Source organism: Lycorma delicatula, chromosome 4, assembly GCF_047948215.1.
Source record: "Lycorma delicatula isolate Av1 chromosome 4, ASM4794821v1, whole genome shotgun sequence".
Lineage (NCBI taxonomy): Eukaryota > Metazoa > Arthropoda > Insecta > Hemiptera > Fulgoridae > Lycorma > Lycorma delicatula.
This window is the reverse complement of record NC_134458.1, coordinates 99635671-99659055: the sequence shown is the minus strand read 5'-3', so window position 1 is coordinate 99659055 and position 23385 is coordinate 99635671. Positions and strand designations below refer to the sequence as shown.

The window sequence follows — 23385 nt, the reverse complement described above, 5'->3', positions numbered from 1 at the left end:
CATCCTCTGAAGTATTATCTGAACGGTAGTTACCGGAGGCTAAACAGTAAAACAAAGGCACACCAGCAGAAGACTACTCTCAGTGCTCTTGATGGACTGATCGTTATAAATTCATTAGGAACAGTTTGCATCGCTATGTTTGGATACTATTGTAGATGAAATATCTATTTGAATTAAAATACTACCTGCTTTCGGGGGGTCAAAATATCTTAAAATCAAATTTATCCATTTTTAATTCCAGTTATACCGAGACACATTAAGTTTGAAGAGCTATTGTGACACATTTCTATGTATATTTCTTTTATTAATTTTTATATATATTTCTTTTATTAATTTTTTAACTATTCATATTTTGAACAGTAATACGTAATTTTGCGTAATTTACTTCACAACTTTGTTAAGATATCTGTATAAATGTGTGTGTGTGCGCGCTCATGTGTGTGCAAAGAATAAAAATGGATGCATATGTAATATTTTTCATTTAAGCAATATCAATTTTTATTGTATACCAATTTACATTATGCATTGAAGTTGTGGACAGAGACAGCTCTTAAGTCAATTATCTTAATTGCTTTTGCTTTTACCTAATGGACTGTGAAGTTTAAAATCTATTAAAAGCAAATTTTTTTTATCATTTTTTAATTATTTTTTGAATGATAATATGAAACTGTAGTATGGAACTACATACTACATGATGGAAAGCCTTCTGCCATCATATCCTGCATTATTGCGGCATTTCTAATGATGCCATTGGCAAAAAAAATATGGTATAATATGCATAAACCACTGATTAAATAACCTGATCCAACAACTTAATGGGTGGAAGCATGAACAAGAGAATTGTACCAGTTTAATTCAAAGAACCCAGCAGTTTAAAATTGATACAAAAATATATTTGTAATTGCATGACAAAAAAAATATTTTGTATTCTACAGCCAAATCCTACACTTTTTACTCCTTTTTCTTTTGAAGTTAAATTTTGTCCATTGTGTAAATGCAACTCAAAATGTTTTTCAACATCCATGGAGAAAACAAAGATTCAATTGGAGGGTTAATATAAACAACAAATATTTTTAAAATTTGAAAATTTTAATTTGTTACATATATCAATATTAAAAATGTTATATAATTACATTAAGTACATAAGAACATTTATTGGAATCAACAAATTTATTGTATTTACTGATCAAAATAGCTAAGTTCCCATATACAACCAAGTAAAAAAAAAAAGAATACTCATGACTCATACTGCCGTCGTCACATGCATACATGTTCAACTGCCTTTATGGTGAGTACATGCTCCTGCCTGTCCACATCAAATAAATAATATCATAACTTAATGGTAGCATTTTTAAATCGAAAATTCATAAGTTTTTAATTGGGAAAAAGGATTCCATGCATTCAGTAAAATGTTTTCAAAAATTCACTGTTTCATTTCTACTTGGAAAGAGCTTAGCACAGTCTCGTATCTTGAGGAATCGCTTGGAAGTTAATTGTGTTAAAATTTCAAAGCAAAATGTGTAAAATTGGCTGAGATTTCAAGAGTTAAAGTAGAAATTTCATGAAAGCCACATGAAATTTTTTTGCTTTTTTATTGTTATTTAATATGTTTCAATTATTCAAAATGTGTTCAGAATTAACTGTAGCTTTCTCATGCTATATATTATTAATAAAAATTAGTTTGATGTAGTTCTTAGCTTTGTCTGTTCAGTTGTGAAATTGGGGATGGGATGCTTCAGGCCTATTTTATAAACTTTTAATAAATTATCTGTGTTTTTCAGTTCTTATAAAGGTTGTTAGGCTTTGAAAATTTAGTTGCTCAGATCTTCACTTCTGTTTACTAAAGTTATCTACTAATAATAATATATCTTTAATATATTATTATTCACTATGATATAATTCCTAGTTTTCATTCAATGTTTTATTTGATTTTACTTTTCATATGTCTATTAAAGATGCAATTAGTTTTTTTAATGAATGTCAGTAATTTTTTGATGACTATTTTCATATTATCAAAAAATTTCTTGAAGTTCTGGTTAAATACCAGTGGGATGAGTAGACATTTCTGAGGTAAAGCTCATAATTAAGCCTCTTTAGGTGTTTTGAATCTATGTGTGTATTCATCTTACTGATGGTATTTGTTTTACAGCATTATAGCAAAACATTGTACAAATATACAATTACATGATATTAAGAAATAAGTAAATTGCTAATATTTTTAAAACTTTTGACCGATAACAATTTTAGGTTACTCATATTCCCTTCTTTTTTATTTTTTTAATGATTTTAGTTGTTTTTTCTATTAATTCTATCTTTGTCTTTGAGTGATTGAAATTAAAAGCTGTTTTTTTTTTTTGCATGGTTTAAGTTATGGGTGCTTTACACCACCCTGTCTTGTTGTGGAACTTCCCTTACAATTCTATAGTGCAAGTTGTATTTTGTTCTATTCTTATGCGCTTGTGCTTTGAAAACTGTCCTTTTATATATGTTATATTTCTTTTTTGTGTTCCTTAATCTGCACAGCAGCACTGTAACTTTTACTAAGTGGGTAATAACTTTTCTGGTTGTCTGCCTTAAAAAAAAAACAAAAACTAAAGCAATTGAATTTTCTTTCTCATTTGTTAAAGGTGTTTGCAATAATTGATAAAGAAAAGGCCGAATTGGATATTCAGGTATCTGAGAATGAAGGTTGCCCTGAATTATGTTTTATTGAGCAAGCAATACAGTTATTACAAGAGCGGAAGAATTCTATGATGTCACGTATTAATGTATGTATAATTTTTTACAGTTTTTATTGAAGTAGTGATCCATATCAATATTTATCTTTATTTATTTACTTAATAGAAATGTCATTGGTAACCATTGTATTGGAAGGAAATTGCAAAATAACCACCCTTAAGACAAATTTTGGCCATTACTAAATCTAATTTTCCACGTAGAATAACATTTGTATCTTTGTCTTTTTGTATTTCGCTGTTAAATGTGTGACATACAATCTTGACAAAAAAACATGTTAACATCCTTACGTATTAATTTAATGTAGAAATTTTGTGAAATCCGTAACAAATTCTAAATTTTTAGTTTTTTGTTTTTGTTTACAAAAACAAAAAACCTTCATTGACAGTGCAGCAAGGTTCTGCTTTTATTTAACCTTTGTCATTTTGACTTGTGTGTTGTAACTTTGTTATTGACAAATATGTGTTCTGATTTTCATGAAATTTTCACTTTATTCAATTTTGTTACAAGAGTTCTAAGTGAGCAAGGTCGTCTACTGTTCATAGAGGATTAGTAGTTATTTTTAAAAATAACTGTTTGACCAGGTCTTTCCAGCTGAGTTTTTACCTTGTCTGTTCAGTTGTGAAATTGGGGATGGGATGCTGCAGGCCTATTATATAAACTTTTAATAAATTATCTGTGTTTTTCAGTTCTTATAAAGGTTGTTAGGCTTTGAAAATTTAGTTGCTCAGATCTTCACTTCTGTTTTCTGAAGTTATCTACTAATAATAATATATCTAATATATTATTATTCACTATGATATAATTCCTGTTTTAATTCAATGTTTTATTTGATTTTACTTTTCATATGTCTATTAAAGATGCAATTAGTTTTTTTTAATGAATGTCAGTAATTTTTTGATGACTATTTTCATATTATCAAAAAATTTCTTGAAGTTCTGGTTAAATATCAGTGGGATGAGTAGAAATTTCTGAGGTAGAGCTCATAATTAAGCCTCTTTAGGTGTTTTGAATCTATGTGTGTATTCATCTTACTGATGGTATTTGTTTTACAGCATTATAGCAAAACATTGTACAAATATACAATTACATGATATTAAGAAATAAGTAAATTCCTAGTATTTTTTTAAACTTTTGACCGATAACAATTTTAGGTTACTCTTACTAATTTGTTTATTTTATTATATTTATATTTTTAATAGAAAAGTTTTTTCCATGGGAAGATAGCTTTTTACGGTCTTATATTGATTTTCCCTTCTTCTTTATTTTTTTAATAATTTTGTTATTTTTTCTATTAATTCTGTCTTTGTCTTTGAGTGATTGAAATTAAAAGCTGTTTTTTTTTTTTTTTTGTTACACACATTTTGTTACACGAGTTCTAAGTGAGCAAGGTCTACTGTTCATAGAGGATATTTTTAAAAATAACTGTTTGACCAGGTCTTTCCAGCTGAGTTGGGCTAAGAGTTTAATAATAACTGCTGCCATATCAAATTTCATACTTAGTATTTCTATCTTTTTTTTATAGCATTCTGTTACAAATATTTTTAAAAATTGAACTTACAGTATTGAGAATTACAGAAATCCTGGTTTGTTATCAACAAATAAATTTTTTCCATTTGATAATAGCTGGGAAAGTAATATTTAAAGCAAGGTGAATATTTTTCATATTTGTGTACTAATTCTTTTTTGTGCTTTTGTTATTATTGCTTCAGTTGTGTGAAATATTGTAAGAAATAGGGAATTATTTTTTATATGCTTAATTGTTCATTCAAGTTTGTTATAGTGTGTTATATTGTAGTACCTAGATTTATTTATTTATTATTTTCATTGTGTAGCAGCAGCTAAACAATGATTACAGTAGTGATGGTGGTGGGAATTTTAATATCACTGCTTGTACTAGTACACAGCAAGAAGCACAGGAAAAGGAACCAACGATTATATCTGATGTAGTGACAGACTGTCTGAGATCTGTAAGTGTTTATTTATTGTCATTTCTTTAGTGTAGAGATAATGTATTGATTTTTTGTTATGATAGGGAATGAGAAGGTATTTGCAAAATACCTTTTTTTGCCAGCAAAATTAGATAAATAACTTAAGTTTAAGTTTTACTAGTGCTGTTTCTTTAGAAACTTAATTTTTGATCAGTAAAATGAACAAGTACAGTTTGTAAATAAGTTAGCCCGTAATTTTCGGCTCATTAATATGAATACAAGAAATACCCCGATAGAATAAAATTTCCTTCCCCTTTTATTCTTCTACTGCTTTTGTTATTTGAAATGGTAGAGGCATACTTCAAAAATGGCCTTAAAGGAAGTCTTTAACAAACATGATATGATATGTTTTGTAGTAATTAAATTATTTTATTACTTAAGTAATACTAAACTTACTTTAATTTACTAAATTAAGTATTTAAATGATTCAAGAAACCAATAAACACATGTGTTCACTTTATCTTATGATAAAGTGCTTTATTTGAAAGTTACTGTGCACACACACACTCACTCACTCACTCACTCACTATATATTAGATGACAAGGAGTGAATGCCATTGACCATAAATTAAAAAAAAACCTCTCAGCAGGGTGTGTTTAAGATGCTTCACACCTGGGTACTTAAAAATTTACCAGTAGCATAAATTTGCTGGTGATAGTCATTTTGATTGGGAAAAATACCCAAAACCAGTTGAATCAATTTAATTGAAGTCCTAAGAGTTCAATGACTAGTACTTTGATGGTGGTCTATTGGTTCTGTATTTTTTTGCCATGTTTATTATTTATTATTTTTGCCATGATGTAACAAAGAAAACTGTAGGTATTTAATTGTACCATCAACAGCATTAAATTGAGAGTCGCTAGGTCAGTGAAGTATACAAACAAGGCAAGATTTCCAATTTTTGTGGCTTACAGATATTTGGTGAGCATTGACCTATCTTTTTTGGCATTTAATATGGCAATATGAGACCGTGGTGTTTGGTGTAGTTGTTTGGCTACCAAAAAGAAGTAGCAGTTAAGAGATGGGATGGAAAGCTAAAAAAAAAAACTCATGAAGTACAAATTACTTTGAAAATATATTGTTTCTTTATGCACAATTATGATTGCTCAAAGTTGCTCTAAATCATTGAGGATATTTAGATTTTGACTGTTTTGATCCTTTAAAGTCATAGTTCAGGCTACTGAAGGAATTTGACATTGAAATAAAAAACTGTGTGATCTTTCTTTGTTGATAAATGGTTTCCGGGTTTATAGGCAATAGTGTTAACCACAGCTAGTTGTATAAAGCTAACCTTTGTTTCTGTATGAGAAAGTATGTTAATAACTGTCAGGTTGATTTGTTTGGTATCTTAGATGCTTGTATATTAATATACTTATTAAATGTGATGCTGATCATATTGCAAGGCAGTCAGATGGCCTTAAAAATGTTTAATTTCAACTAGTTTTATTCTTAAATAGTTAGGAATATCACAGAAACATTTACACAAGTACTCTAAAGAGGATGAAACTATGATAGGTGATAGACACTTTGGGTATGTCAGTAATTAGTGGGGAAGTTTTCTGTCCTAAGGGTAGTAGAATGCTTACAGAGTTTGTTTGATTCAGCAACCATTATTGTAAGTTAACATAACATTTACTAAGACTTCTGTTGGGCCTGTAAAAAGATATATTAGGTTTCACAAAAAAAGACAAAATTTTCATTTATTACGAAAGATTGTGAAAAATCAAATACATATTTTCCTTATTCTTGTTTTGTTATGATTGATTGTTACTTGATTTTTATCAAGTAATGGCTTCTTCAATCAATCAAGAAACCACCAATCCTTAACTAAATATGTATATTTTTTTCATTAGAGAACCCAATCAAAATTTTAATAATCTTCTTAACATTGCACAGGTTTAGTATTTAAGAACCTTTTTACTGGGTATCATATATGTTTCTCAACATATCAAACGTTATCAGTCGTATTTTCAAGGAGACCCATTTTGTTGATCGTGCAGTAGTCCATTTAGGTGTATATGGTTACTGGTACAATAGAGATTTTGGATATAGGCAAAGAAACATGTTTTTTTTTTTTATTCTCTTATTTCAGTGAAGGTTTTGATTTGTTTGCCATGTTCTGTTCAGATATCAAGAATCAATAGGAATAGGAATAGGATTGAGTAAAAAGCCTCTTTGGCTTTGGCCAGTTTCTCCTAAATTCAAAAATTGATTTGCTGATTATTTATGATCGCTTTAATCCTTTTATGTTATATATCTCAGATGAAATATTGTAATTATTCTTTTACTTTGTAAAAATTTTACCTAGTTTATGTTGTTTCATCTCATTTAGTTCTACCATGTATTGTTTAAATTGATGTAAAAAAAAGAAGTTTTTTTAATGATGCATTTTATTTTTGTATGTTGTTAGGTAGATAACAATTCATCATCTACTTTTCATGGTGAACAGATTGCTAGTATTGGTAGTACCAGTAATAATATTAAATCACCTACTGATGGTGGTAAAAATGCAGTCTGTTCACAGTTAGATGGTTCTGGTGTTTTTCTGTATGGAGATAATTGTGATAGAATCATTCATTGTAATGAAACAGTATACAGTGATTCATTAATGATGTCACCTTTGTCACAAGATGATGAGCATACTTTCTTGGAGAGGTAAGTATAGATATGAAAAAATAAAATAAATAGTCTTTCTCTGAGCTGATATAATTCAAAGAAAGTAATGGGAAAGCCCGTAAATGAAATTTGGTTTCTTTAATTTCATTACTGAAGAGTGTATTATTGTAATTTGTTGTATAGAAATCAGCCCCCCACCTTGAGAAAAAAAGTGAAAAAAAATCGATTTTAATGCTCTTGAAACTTTCATAAAAATTTACCTATTTTATGTATAGGAACAAAGTTTGGGGTTGTATTTAGTTCTGTGAAAGGGTTGTAATTATTAAAAAGTTTAATCTCCTCTTATTTTCTGCACAGTGTTATTAGAAAAAAAAAGTTTATTTTATGACTGTAGTTGTATCTTCTTCCTTTATCTTATGACTGTAGTCGTATCTTCTTTTATTTTATTGCAATAAATATCTGAATTGTTAAAAAAATTAGAAATATTCGGAAAGCTGCCCACATTTATTGGTTTATGTTCATTCATAGTATAAAAGTAACAAATCCATTCTTAGATTTTGCTTTGAGATTGTTCAACATTTAAATCAGTTTTGCTACAAAGTAATTTAGTGGTTTGAATATTATTTTATTGTTTTATTTCCATTTATTTTCTGGTGTTTCTTCAAAATAAAATATTTGTTTTTGCTAGCTTGGCTCCATTTTGTTTCATTTAAGCAATAACGTTTTTTTAGTGATTGCTTAGAAACAAAGATTATTTTTGAATTATTACTTTTGTATCATTCTAAAGAAAAGAATTTGTAAAAAAATATTTTTAATTAAGTGATTCAATAAGTTTCTAGAAAAAAAAATAATTGAAAAATTATTTTGATTTTTGTAATTTTATATAAAAGGAGAATCATTATTGACATTGAAAATGGTTTCTGACAGTATTAGTTCATTAGGTTTAGTTCCTCACAGATTCTCTTTTTTTGTCAATATTACTAACTATTCAGTTTTTATTCTCAAATTTGTTTTGTGGAATTTGGAAAGGTGGCGTTAGACAACAACTTTTCCTGTATTTTATACATTCTTTAATTACATCTACCTGAATCTTGCCAAGTTTTAAGCATTTCTGGTTAGCAAGTACTGTGCTCACCCTTGCGGATTATTTTTATTCTTTTATTACTTGAGAGTTCTTACATCTAGCACAGACTACTATATTTGCCAGCAACAAGTGTCCTGATGTTATTTCCTGACAACATTTTCACATATCTGGATTTAAAGAGATAATTGCTTGTCAATGGTTTGGTATCAAATGATGTTTGCTTTTTTCCATTGTCCCACTTCAGTCGGGAAGCATCAGTCAGGTTGAACATGTTGATAAATACATATCGGAACAATCTTCTCCAGGTTTTGTGTGCATGTTTTAAAATAAATTCAACTGATGTAAATGAAATTTAATCTAATCACTTATTACACCTTACATTACATAAATATATTATGCAAACAATTTAAAAAAAAGTTAAATTGCAAAATATAAGTAGTATAGTTCAAAATAGAGAGTAACATTGATGAATAAGATATTGTCAGTAACATTTATATTGTTGCCTCTCTGGTGACAACTGGAAGATTTTTCAAAATCTTGACTTACTTGTTTCAGGAAATTACAAAATATACATTCATCATTAAGCCATAATCTTTCATTAAATTAGTCTTATAAACGTCTTTATTACCTAAAAAAAAATTTTTCTGCAGATTTTTTCTTTTTGAGCTGAAACTTAGAACAGCATAAGCAGCAGAGATTGCACAGTTGCGAGTGGCATACTGAGCTAGAAATGCTGTTCCAGTTCTAGATGTAAAACATCGTTGCTGCTGTTTGTCTGGATGCAAGTTGTTATAGCTCTTGTCAAATATCCAAACTGTGTGATAGATGTTGCTGACATGTTGGCGTCAAGTTAATGGCACTTTTGAATTTTGTATGTTATAAAAACTTGTTTGTTGATCTTGTTTTATTTATAATTTAGAAGTGTATATTTATTTCACTTTATTTAAATTTACTACTTTTTATTTTTACATTTCTACTATTTATTTTTGCTATATTTTTTACTCTAAGGATTTTTTATTATGCAAGCACACAAGTTTTTTTCTCATTTAGTGTGTTATATTAATGTATAATAAATAATTTTTCTTTTATATAGGAAATGAAATACTAAGTTGTAATTGTATTGCTATACAAGTATGATTAGTTGCTAAATATTTACTTTGTGTTTTTAAGCATGTATTTATTTCAAAGATATAATTTTTATTGTAATTCCTTGAATTTGCAAAATTTTACCGTGTTATCTCCATCAGTAGCAGAAAAGGAATATGTAATTATAAATATTTTATTGACATCTTGAACTTACTAATTTTAATGAATTTTGCTAACTTCAGCAATAATAAAGCCTAAAAACAGGATAAAGCCCGGAGGTGAGTGATGATGTAAGTAGCAGAACTACTAATGGCATACTCATTTACAAATATTTTGAATTTTTTTTCCTTAAAATTTAAAGATTCTTTTCAGTTTTATATTAAAATTTTTTGTTGTTAAAATTGTGTGAATGCCATATAATTTTATCCAGCTTCAGTAAGCAAAGGTAATTTAATGACAGCTGTGTTAGACATCTTATAAAATGAAATTTACTTTCACCTTTTTGATTACTTATTTTCATTGAAATTCCACTATTGTATAGGTTTGATTTAAACAATGAAGTCCCATCAATGGATGTGGTAAATGCTAATATAGATGAAGAAAATAATAAGCACTGTTCAGAAATGGAAGGAAGTATGCCTGTGAGCTTAGGGATGGTTTCAGAGAGATGTCGTTACATTAGTGCTAGTAGCACATCTGAGGGTGAAGAAGGAGCAGCACAATCTACTACAATTACAGCTGAGGATCTTGAAATACTTTCTTCTACACCAAATAACATTACAACTGTTAAACATTTCTACTTTTATCAAGGTATGCTAAATTTCTTTTGAAGTATTTTATTGTTAGTTCAGAGATTTAAATTATGAAAAATTCTTCGTGAATAAACTCAGAGATTTATGAGATTCTAACATAACATTACAATATATTTATACAAATAATGCCAAAATTTTATTTTTCTGTCTTTGTCAATGATTTCTTGATTCAGACATTCTCACTTAAAACAGAAAATATTTTCCTAACAGTATTAAAGGAATAAAGATAAGTATTTCAAGTACTTATATAACTAATAAATAATAATTTATTAACCCCTTACTAGTTTTTTTTTTTACAGAAATGAATGTTTGTTTTTGGTTTAATTTATCTGACTAATAATGACGTAATATGTAATTTAAAAATCTTTTTCTTATAAAACGTATTTTATTACATACACACACAAACATATGCCATATTCACAGAATTTCAGTGACACATACCTACAAGATATTTATGTAGTTAGCTTTATAATTTTACCTATACATAAAATATTTACACAATTATATATTATAATTGTATTATTTATATACTCATATATTTATTAAATTTTGTGATATAGTATAGCGCTTGTGAAAACTGCTCACAGTCAAACTACACAGTACATTGTAATTAAAAGACTCCATTAACAGCCGGGTCAGCTGATTATGATCAAGATCAAATACACATGAAAATCCCTTACTTTATACTTCACTAAAAAGTAATAACTTGCGTTATCTATCATTGCAGACTACTATTAAAAAAACGATGTAAAACGATTGAATATTATGACAGAGAACTAATTAAAACAACAAAAAGTTGATGATGGAATATTCTGACAATGTGAATATTCATGCACATCAGCTATATTTGAATATTCTGTCGAAGACTGGTAAGGGGTTAAGAGCCATTAAAAAAATTGTTACTACTGTGAGGTTAGGTTACAGATACTTAAATAAAACTGACCGAATAAGAAGGTACAAACTAAGCAGTTTGATAGACAACCGTAAACATTGATTTTATGATTAAATCTAGTTCAGTTATCAAAGATTAAAATGGTAAAAATAATAATAGCAATTCCTGAAAGAGCGAGTAATGATTTAGCATAAGCAAGCAATCTGTTGAAATACTACTGAATTTTTGAATTGGATTATGCAGCTGAATTTGATCATTTTGGCTATATGCTGAAATGTGAACAGAACTGCAAATGTTAGACAGTTGTAAGTAACTGAATATAAATAGAAAGGGTTATACTAATGTATTTCATTTAAAATTTTTTTAAAGAAAATTATAATTGTTATATAAATCTGATTTATATTGGGTAGCTAATAGCTGAAGGTATTTTGAATTGTAAAAATATAAATTTCATGTAATGAAGTAAAATAATAAATGTCTTACAAAACGCATAAGAATAATTAACAATTCATGGATGGTAAAAGTACAATGAGTAATAATTACTTAAAAAAGTATAATTACTTTGTTAGTGATTTTAATTTATTAAATCATATTCACATCCACCCCATCTGATCATTTTGTACTACTGTCTTTATTTTGTTTTTTGGTAACAGTATAAAATTAAAAAGTTTTCTTAAAATTTTTGTTTTATATATACGTATATATAAAAATGTTTTTCATTAATTAAACTGTTAAATAATACATATATGATAATATTCCAGTTGATATATTGATGTAATTAAAAATAATTAACATAAATGAAATGAAATCTTTGATATTTTAATAAAATTGGTAGTAATAACATGACTAAGCAATGCTTTTGAACTATAGGGATAAAAATATTGCACAGAATAAACACAGACAAAATGTTATTGTTGAAACATTTTACAGGTGAATTTTTTAATTGGAACAATAAAATGTGATGGACTCTTACATTAAGAGTACACATAAAAGTTTTATTTATACAAAAACATACTGGTTTTATGTGTTCTTGTACACAAAACCAGCAGTTGCAGATCATTGATTAACCTTTAGGTAGATTTCATAAGAAAGCTACCTATTTTAATGCTTACCATGATTAGATTTCAGGAAAATTTTGACATCTTCATGTTTCATATCCCCCAGACCCCAAAATCATAGTCAACTCAAAATTTTATATATATATATATATATATTTATCCAAAATTACAGCAGTTATTGTGCCCACTTTCTTGTGGACACAATAACTGCTGTAATTTTCAAATCCACTTCACTTCATGCCAATCTCCGTCAGATTGTTCCTTAAAAATAACTCATGCCAAAATCTTGGTAGAGTTTGTTAATGGCCAAAATCAGACAGTGGGGATCTTTTTTGAAAAAATAATCTAGTAACTTTTTTATTAAGAAAAATATCAAACTTGTTTACTATTCTTTGAATAAGGGCCTAAAACTTGTCTAAGTAAATTTTTTTTATATCACCAACCATTGGTCCAAGGGATTAAAAAAATTTGGGGTTTTGAAGACAAAAAGAATCATATTTCCCTTAATAGGCACAGTATCGAATCTGTTGGTGGTCATTAATTAGTCCTCTAAACTTACCTAAAACTTTTGTCTGAAAAAATGTTTGATATGACCAACCCTTATGGCAAGGGATGACCAAAATGGTGCTGAAATTGTAAGATGGGGCGTGTCATATGCTAAACATGTGAAACTTTCACATGCAACCATTGTCGTATTGAGTAAATTTTAAGTTTATTTTTTAACTTTAAGGTGGAAATCTTTTTTATCCCTTACTTAGCACTAGTGAAATCTACCTCTGCCTTTTGGCATACCGAAAGAGATTTTTTGTATTAGTAAATACTTTATGGTGTCAAAGAATTATATTAAAACAGAATTTTACTCTACTAAAACATTGAAAAAATTATAGACAAGATTAATATAAAGTTGTACACTTAAAAATTAGAAATAAATAAGATTTAGAAATGATAATACTAGTAGTTTAGAGAATGCTAAAAATAATAGCAACAACGTCGGTTTATTGCTTATGATGAATTATTACTGTAATGTAATAATATTGCAAAAATAACTAATATATGCAACAGAAATAAAATTAATAATTGGATGGCATGTTTAAAATTAAATAGAATAAAATGTAATTATGCATACATGGTTCACCAAATAAAATATTTAAACCGTTCAGTTTTAACTTTAGACATGCATTGGTCATAGAGAGCTTTTAAAAAATCATTTTAAAGAAACGCCACCCCCTTAGCATTTAAGTGTAAAATATAAATATATACTTTTTTTTTATTAATGGGAGCTATTTTAGTAATTATTTTATAACCCAACAGATTGGTTGGTTGGATGCGCCTCGATGCCATATCTTCAACTTCTACTCAAGTCACTTAAGTTATTATGAATTAATCAAATATCTTTCAAAACTTTGGATGAATTAGTTAACACATGCACACTCATGCACGTGCTAAATTTATTAATTTAACAGTAGTAAGGAAAACTTAATATTTGACCACAACTCTATAAACCACCAGCTGTGTTTGACCATTGTTAACTATTAATTTAAATAGAGACATTGTAATTAATCTTTCCTTTTTATACAGTAATGTAGGACCAAGCACTCTATGACAAAGGAAATATAAGATTTCATAACAGAATCTTCAATTTTTAATGGATTGTTTCATTAAAAGCACTTAATATGAATGTGTAAAAAAAAGCTCTGATGTGTTTTTTATAAAACACATTTTTTAGTATGTTTATTTATAAATTAGCTTATTAAATCTAAAAAGCTGAATTTGTAAGGAGTGGATTATGCGAAAACATTTTGTACGTCAAATTACATGTAACAAATCTTAACAACAACTTTGATTCATTATAAAAAATTTGTAATACTATCTACAATAATGATTTTTTCATCTGAGAATTATAGACATGATCCGTCATGTCTCTAAAAAAAAGTCTCAGAGCGTCAAGTCAGTGACCTTGATGACCGGGCAAGCTGCTGGATAATCATGACCAGTTCATTGATAAGGGAATTCACTTAAATTAATTAAATTTACAAATAAATAGCCCGATGTGGCCAGGCAAATCTTACTGGTAAATGGTTGGTTTGTAAATGTTATAGCTGTGGATAGGCAATGTTTCCAAACATTTTAATTGGAAAAGTTGTTGGTCACAGTTTGTTCATGAAAGAAAAATGGGCTTGTCATTTGTCACACAGTATCACATAATTAACTTATGGTCTATCATGTGCTCAGAATTGAAATGTGAGCTTTTGGAGTCCCAGATTCTGATATTTTTGTCTTTTTGATAATTGAAAAGCAGCCTCATCACAAAAATCTATTTTATTAAAATGATTATCTTTTAAACGATCCAGAATGTAGTAACAGCAGAATTCTTACACTTAACCCATCCTTGTTATGCGATTGCCTGTTCTTATCAAGACATAAATGTTGTCTTGGATATTATGAACAGTCTAATGAGGAATATTTAATTCATAACATGCTGTGCCGAATGAATAAATCCCTGCTACACTCATTCAGCAGTTTTGTCAGTTAATCTTTTCCTGTGTTCAATACTTTCCCGTGGTCTTAACCTTCTATGCACAAATAGTAGGCCATAACATTGGTAATCTGTTATATCGTGTTCTGAACTTATGTTGAACCACTGATTCCAATTTTGTTTCTATGAAACCCACACTTCTCTTTCACACGCTTAAAATATTAATTTCAAAATTAAATTATCAAGAAATGTTGGCAGCAGTTTTGTTTGAATAAAAGTGGATGTTTATTCTTTATAAAAATGATCAGTGTTCATAAACTTAAATGTAAGTATTGCAATTGTTTTTAAGCTAAATATTGTAATTTTATGATTTTTAAACTATTTTAATAGCTACATTTCATTTACATGAATTTGATATTTACTTTTGTTTCTTTTTTCAGCAATGGATGGACAACAAATATACCTGCATGCCGTGAATGTTCGCATGTTGGAAATGACATATGGCAATTTAGAAAATAGCCCTCCACTAGTAACTGGTGTGATTTTGGAAAAAGAATCTGGTTCTATGACTGAAGAATTAAGAAAGCGGTTGCGATATTTGCAGCATCTTCCTGTTACTTGTCAGTTTGAAGTGGCTGAAATTTGTTTGAAACCTCCTGTAGTAACTACAGATACATTAGAATTTTTTCAAGGTGATTTTCATAATTTGTTTAGCAAGCTGGTCTGTCAGTTACTAACTTGGTCCAGTGGTGAACTTGTCATCACAAATCAGCTGATTTCGAAGTCAAGAGTTCTAAGGTTCAAATCCTAGTAAAGGCATTTACTTTTATATGGATTTAATTACTAGTTCACGGATACCGGTATTCTTTGGTGGTAGGGTTTCAATTAACCACACCTCAGGAATGATCGACCTGAGACTGTTCAAGACTACACTTCATATCATTTACTTAGCTGAAAATTTACATTTAAATATTACACGAATCTGTATTTTACAAAAATAGTTGTGTGGCAGTGTATATGGTGTTTTGTTTTTGTGTTTGAGTATGGGCCTCTGGCTAATGTGTGAAAGGTTAATTTACTTATGATTGCAAAACAAGTAAAGATCACGTTTCGATCTTATGATGCCTCTTCATATCCTTTGATCTTTGATAACTTTTCTTTTGTTGAGAATTTGTACATTTTTGAATGTTCAGTCAACCCATTTCCTTCCGTTTCTGCCTGGGTCTTCATGATATCCTTTTTCCAATGGCTGGTATTTATACACTGTCTTAGTGCATTTAAACTGTGCCACCATACGACACATGTACCAAACATCTAGATCTTATAAAATATTTTAAACAGGCTGATTTCTCATATTTCACAATTCAGATTTTGTGTATTACCTACCAGCCCTATATCCCAATCCAGAAGTGGTCTACAAATTCATCTCTGCACACTTTTCTCCAAGGACTTCTATCTTCTCTACAATTACAGTGTTATGCACGAAGTTCTACAGCCATAGTTAACAATTGGTCTAGGTTTGCATTTTAACAACAAAGAGACGTATAATTAAATCCAACCCTATTGTTAAACTAAATCTGAGAAGATTAAAAATTTTTTTACTAATATGCTCATTTAACAAGGAAGTAATTACTGTGAATTTGTAGTAAAGAACGTTGTAATATATTTATGGCTTGTTATTTATTTCAGACAGCTTTAAATATTTTCAGGTGTTTTTGTTTAATAACTTTAAATTTTTTGTCCATAGAACAATTAGAAACTAGAAAGAGAAGACGTGAAAAGAGAGCACGTGATGAAAGAAGAAGAGAAAGAAAAATGGTTGAACAGGTTCATAGGCAGTATGGCAGAGGGCCGACTCCACGTCTTCGTATAGAATCATTGCGGCACTTTCCTCAATGTGGTTCAGAATTGGCAACTTCACCTACGTTATTACCTTCTATAAATACTGCTGCTAGTGATGTTTCTGTTTCTGTGCGGCCAGCTTCTCCTGAAAGCAGTCGAGCCAGCAGCCCTGTATCTGTACTGAGCGTATCACCATCAACCTCTTCACCAGGCCCATCCTTTGCACAGATGTTAAAAGATGGTAAATCAAGTAGTTGGGGTATGAGTTGGCAAACTCAACCCAAACCCAGGCCACAGCATTCATCTTCAAATGTTGCTCAAACGCAATATGACAGCGATAACGATTGTAATTCATCTGCCACTGCTCCTCACTATAGACAAAGTTTCAGTGATGCTATTACTGCTGCATTTGAACAAGCTTCATTGATGCATGATAAAGGTACTGAAAAATTTCTCTTGATATGTATTTTTTTAATTTTTTGAACATTCATATTTTTCACTTATAGTTTTTGAAAATATGTCTTTCACTTAATTCTTAAGGAACATATACTATATACCTACTTAAAACAGTGTTTCTTGTTTCTAATATTGTTGATTGTGATTAATCCTGATTTTCACATGACACAATGCCCCATCTATCACTACTGTAAGATTTGCTATAGTGAAATTTTTTTTTAAATTGTAATATTTGAATAAGATTCTATAAAAGCAACTTTTACATTTTTCAATAGCTGTTTCTCATGTGGAATTTCATCAGGCTTTTTAAAAGTTGATTTTTAAAGGAAATTTTATGGATAAAAGCTACATCAGCAAAAGCTGTATTTTTCAGCTGATAATACTTTTTGTGCAAGGAAATATTAACAAGAAATAACTTGTAAAATCTTATAAAGCCTTAATTATTTTTATGGTAAAATGCAGAAAGTTTCAATCTGTAAGTAATCTATCTACAAAGAAATCATTTAATTTTAGAATTAATTAAATTAGCATTACATTAAAAATTTGTTGTTTAAACTTTCCAGCTAGTAGTTCTACTTGAAAATTCTCATATTTAAACAAACATGTTAAAATTATGTGAAAAAAAACTTTTAATTCAAATTTTTGGCCATTAGTGAATGCATGGTGGAAATTGTACAATTAAAAATCCTAGAACTTATGATATTACCCAGGAAAGAGTAGAAATCAGTATTTCAAGAGTTTTTGTTTTGTTGACTGGATATAGTATGCGATCTACTGCTGTAGTTAGTTCTTAGATGGCGCCACTGAAATGGTATATTGAAATAAAATAAATAAATAAATAAAATTATAAATATAATTAACCAAACTTAACTTTGCTCGCTAGTCAAGGCTAGTGAGATTTGGTTAAGTTATATTTACAATTAATAGATAGATTATATTTACAATTTTATTTATTTTCTTATTTCAATATAGCGTTTCAGTGGTGCCATCTAAGAACTAACTACAGCGGTAGATTGCCTACTACATTAATATTGTTGACTGATTACAATTGATTTTATTCATGATAATAGTTTACTTTTTTACAGTCTTTAGTGTTGATGAACTGTTTACTGTATACCTGTTTATAAATCTTACACAGTTGCTTATTTTTTTCATTAAGAAATTGAATTTTAGTTCTTGCTTTTCATATTGTGGGATTTTCAGTTCTATCGTTCAGTTTATAAAACTACAGAAACAACACAAAACTTTTTACTTTGATGATAATACTTGTGGAGGGTATGTATGACAAAGAAGTTTTTGACACTGGTCAGGATCATTGATCTACATGGTAGGTGATGCATGCATAGTATTTTGTGTATGACAATCATACAGAATATTAAGTAAATGAATGTTTTTGGTGTATTTTAATACTTATGATAGCTTTAACCCTTGCTATCAATTTCTCTTTCAGAAATCTTTCTTATCCACTACTTCAAATAATCACAGACATGTACTTCTCTTTTTTTTGAGAATTACAAGTATAATAAAATCAAATTGCACGATTAGGTTCGGAGCAAGATAGTGAAAAATATATCCTTTACAAGGCTATAGGTCACAGAATAAAAAATGTTATATTTTTACTTTTTCTTATAGAAGCTAAAAGCTGAACTTTTAAATTGCCATCAAAATCAGTGTTTAGTAAATTGCTAGAAACAATCTTTCCTTATTTTTTTTACTGCTTGCTATCAGCAGTTGTAGCTCTTTGTAACCCTTAACTGTTTTTAATCTTTTATTTTTGTTCTAACCCTTTCATCTTATTTTTAATTAAGATACTTGTTTTTAATTCATGTTTCAAACTTACCTTAGAAATTTATTTACAATTAGTTTGCTTAAAGCTGGCTGCATCAGCAATGATTTGCTATACTGGTTGCATAACAAATGTGCTGTTGTGTGTTTAAAATACACCACAGTATTCTTGTACAGAAGGGAATTTCATGTATTGTTATTACATTTTTATTATATATTAAATATTGTTATATTTTTATTACATGAATGTAAATTATTTAGAATTTTATTTCCAATACTCATTTTATTGTTTTACCTAGGTAAAATAATATTTTTACAAAAATAATAAATTTATAGGTAACAGTATTTATTTATATGAATCAAAATAATAATTTTTAACCATTTCAACTAACAGTATAATTATTGTTACATTAATAAAGCAATAAAAAAAAACTAGAAAATTTATTAAAATAATACTGTTATAAATTTTACAAAAATGTGGGAAAAAATGGTGGTTTATAAAAACTGAAAAGGTCACAGTTTGATAATTTCTTTGGTTGTTGGAAAAACCCTATTGCATACCTCTTCAATGCTTGTCTCGTGTGAAACTGCAGCAGTAGGAAACATTTTAAGTCCCATAAAAATAATGAAATGTACTTGAAAAGTATAAAATTAAAGTCTGTCATATTGTTTCATTAATTCATGGTATATTGTTTTTTTTTTTTTTTTTTTTTTTTTTGTTAGATGAAACTGAAAATAATGGTAGCTGTAAGAAGAAAAAACGTAAGCAGAAGGTTCTGCTGTTTGCGACTGGAATGGCTTGTAACAGCAAATAATAAGTGTATTGTTAACATAAAAAATATTTGTTTAGTATTTTCAACTAAACAAAATAAATAGCATTAAAAATGTATGCACCCACACATAATTTCTTCCTCTGAATCATTGGTGATGATAGTTCTGGTATAATAGTATTTTCAGAGTAATAAAAACTTAAAATAAAATAATTACCAGTAATTGCCACAATTTACTTTTAATTATTTTCTATTTTCCACTGTATCATCTACTTGTTGATGTTGAGCTATGACCGGTGCGATGTTATTTTCTTTTCACTTATTATTTTTATGGACTTGATTTTCTAATTCTGTCTTGTCTTATCTAATTTTTATAATAATTATTTGTAATTATTAAATAATTATTAACAAAAATGTTTTTATTTATTTTTTTTTTTTTACTTATTTTGTAAATCGTTTACTTTTTTGATGATATTACAGATTGTTAAAAATTAGACACATAGATATTTTATTAAAGTTATTTTTTTTTCATATTCAAATGTATATAAGACTTTATATTTTCTCTGTCTGTATGTGTATGTATTCTTATGTGCGCACACATAAAAATATGGGTATGCTTATATGATAACTTGCAAAAGAGATTATAAACTTAATTTTAATTGTGATAATTTTGTAAAATTAGTTCAAGTTCTTAAATTACATTTTTAAATTCAAATTAGCTAATATTTCTCGGTATATATTGGTGTAATGTTCTTTTTTGTCTGTATAATTGCTAAATTATGTTTTATATGTTAGGTTGTTTTAATTGTTTTTAACCTGCTGATTGCAAGAAAAAATTGTGTATCATTGCAACAGGCTAAGCAACAGCCAGTGATTAATTACTCTATGAATTTGTGTATGTGGTTTCATAATTTGATATAAGTTTGTTGATTCCTGTGCACACTCGGCATTTAAATTTCATTATTTTTATAGATGGATGTCTTATACATTTCAGAATCTGAGTAAAGCCATAATTATTACAATATAATGACTTGTTTTTTAATAAATTGATTGAGATTTATTTAGTTAAAAACATTGTTTGAAAAAACTTTATAAATGGAATATTTTTAAATGTCTGTATAATGTGTGAAAATACTTCAGTAAGTAAAAATTTAAATAATTACAGGTTAGTTATTTAAAGCTAAGACTCAAGCTATATCGGGCAAGTATATGGCATCCAATTACTAGTAGTAAAAACTTAGATTAATACAAAATAAGTCTGTGTGCAATGCTGGAAGTGGAAAATTAGTGCAAACAATTAAAAAAGTAATCACAGTAACATCTGAATAGTGTGGTTTTTAAATATATTTAGAGTTAAAATAAGAAAGCAAAAATTCTTTTTCTTAGTGTTGACAGTTTGACAGTCAGCTTGTTAATACAATTCACCTTTTAATGTTCTTTTAAAGTAAACTTCGTAAATATTTTGGATAAATTTTCATTTAAAAAACTTTTTAAGCACGTTATGTTCTGCTTTGTTTTGTTTATTTTTATTAAGTTATTAGTAAAATATTTAAAAAAACACAATCTTATTAACTGTAATTAAAAATTATTGGTGTTTCTTGGTGGTATTTCATTCTTACTGAAAAATGATTCATAAAAAAATATATATGTGCATTATCTGTGTCAAATTGTAATAATTAGTCGAGGAGCCAATAAACAATTGGAGTAAATTAATTATATTTCATTATTGTTCATTTTTAACCATCTGTTATATAATATGATGATTTAAAACTTATAAAATCTAAATAAATATAACATTTTTTAAAAAGTTATAAAAATCTGTCGTGCTTGTGAAGAAAAAAAATTAATGTTTGTGTAACATATTTTATGAAACATGAAACTTTTATCAATTTCAGTGATAATATGTTATTTTATTTATTTATTTTTTTTCAATTGCACATTTTTGTTTTGCTTTCAAACAGAATAATAATGTAGCTGGTTTAGTGAAATATTATTTCCTTTTAATCTTCTGTAATTGAAACAGGTAAAAAATAATCATAAAACAAATAAAAAATATAAAAATTGTTTATTTTAAAAGCAAAACAAAAAAAAAAATATTGTAATTTGTAGTTGTGTAATAAAAAGGAAATTTTAAGTGGAAAGTTTTTTGTATATTTTTTTAAACAAAACCTTTATATTGTTAATATTTTCTTATCAATGCAAGTTTTCCTGTGAGAATTGAATAAAATTGTTTTTATGAAGTAGCCACTATAAACTAAATTGGTGAAGCTGCTTATTTTTTTTTTTTTACTTGTGTTAAAAAAGTTTTCAGTTATATCTGTTTTTCAGATTGGTTTCTTCCCATTTAAAAAAATAAAATACAACCAAAAAACCTACCACATGAATTACACTATTAAATAAACAGTACTAATGAAAAAATTGCTTAAATATTGATAGAAACACTCTGATAAAGATACTCATTATTTTTTTTTACAATTTCATAGTTCAGTTTATCCTAAAAAATATATATATATATATATATATATAAAGGCTGTACATTCTTGCATTTGCAGAATGTAATAAAGTAAGCTTGAATTAAAAGTTTATATGCATTTTGAAAACTAGAAATAGAAGTTGTAGTTAAAACAGGCGTGTTTAGTCATTAGGGTTGTTAGGTAACTATAGTGGATTATGTGTATTTTTTATAATGGAAGTAGATGTAGAGTGATAACAAATCTGTGTTGATGAAAATAAATGCAAGTGAAAATAGAAGAATAATTTGATAATGTTAGAAGAGAAAACTAATGCAAATGATAAAATGGACATAAAAGAATAATACCAGTACTGGAAGAGGGTAAAGTTGAAGAGTGTTATTTATGTTTGGATGAAAAGTTAGGAAATATACAGAAATAAAAAGCTGATCCTATGTGAAAATCCTATTGTGTAGTAGTTTATTTGCTGTTATACATTTTGGGAGTAATAATGCTCTCTTTATTCTGTTCAGCCTCTGGAATCATCACCATAAGGTATTCAGAGGATGAATGAGGATGATGTGTGTGAATGTAAATGAATTGTATTCTTGTACAGTCATAAGTCATCTATTCCTGAGATGCGTGGTTAATTGAAAATCCAACCACCAAAGAACACCAGTATCCACAATTTAGTATTCAAATCCATATAAAAGTAACTGCCTTTACTAGGATTTGAACCTTAGAACTCTCGACTTTGAAATCAGCTGATTTGTGATGACAAGCCTTAACCACTATTAGACCAACCTGGTAAGTCGGGAATGAAAAAGCTGGAGATTGTATTTGACCATTTTAAGATTTCAAACGGTTAGAATTGATTTATGTAAATTTATTTTAGGTTCTAATCAAGGGTATTATTCCTCCATCAGTTTTGAATTGTTAATTATAGTTACGATTTTTAGGTCTTGTCTAAGGTAACAGAACTTTTTGTAACAGAACTTATTGTAAATCTTACATGTAATTTGAGTGCTCATCAACAAAATTATATTGTGCTGTGGCATGTGAAAAATTAGCATAGTGTTGTAGTACTGTGTTATGGTAAATTATTCTTAATTTTTTTTTTTAATTTTTCTGTATCAAAACCTGTGAATAAAAATTTGATAATTTTGTTTTCTAACTTGTCAAAAAAAATTTTTTGAATAATTTTTATTATGAGTCATGTGGGTTCCACATCAGATTTGGTGAAACATCTGATTATTTGTTTTATGTTTTCATTTTGTTGATTGTTAGGTCATAATAATTTAAAAAAACTTAGTATTAGATAGATATGAGA

At 27.9% G+C, this 23385-nt stretch overlaps 1 protein-coding gene across 3 annotated transcripts in view; it reads left to right on the top strand.

Moving 5' to 3' along the window:
• Positions 1 to 20019, top strand: part of LOC142323688 (E3 ubiquitin-protein ligase RNF10) — a 49095-nt gene extending 29076 nt beyond the window's left edge. The window contains exons 7-13 of one of the 3 annotated variants that reach the window (XM_075363790.1): positions 2628 to 2768; positions 4575 to 4706; positions 7139 to 7383; positions 10056 to 10324; positions 15193 to 15444; positions 16500 to 17033; positions 19559 to 20019. In XM_075363790.1, coding sequence (XP_075219905.1) covers positions 2628 to 2768; positions 4575 to 4706; positions 7139 to 7383; positions 10056 to 10324; positions 15193 to 15444; positions 16500 to 17033; positions 19559 to 19650 — 1665 coding nt within the window. In that variant the 3' untranslated portion in view covers positions 19651 to 20019. Of the gene's footprint in view, positions 1 to 2627; positions 2769 to 4571; positions 4707 to 7138; positions 7384 to 10055; positions 10325 to 15192; positions 15445 to 16499; positions 17034 to 19558 lie in introns of all 3 variants that reach the window. The other 2 variants (XM_075363789.1, XM_075363791.1) reach the window with 2 other exon arrangements.
• Positions 20020 to 23385: the final 3366 nt, after the last annotated feature.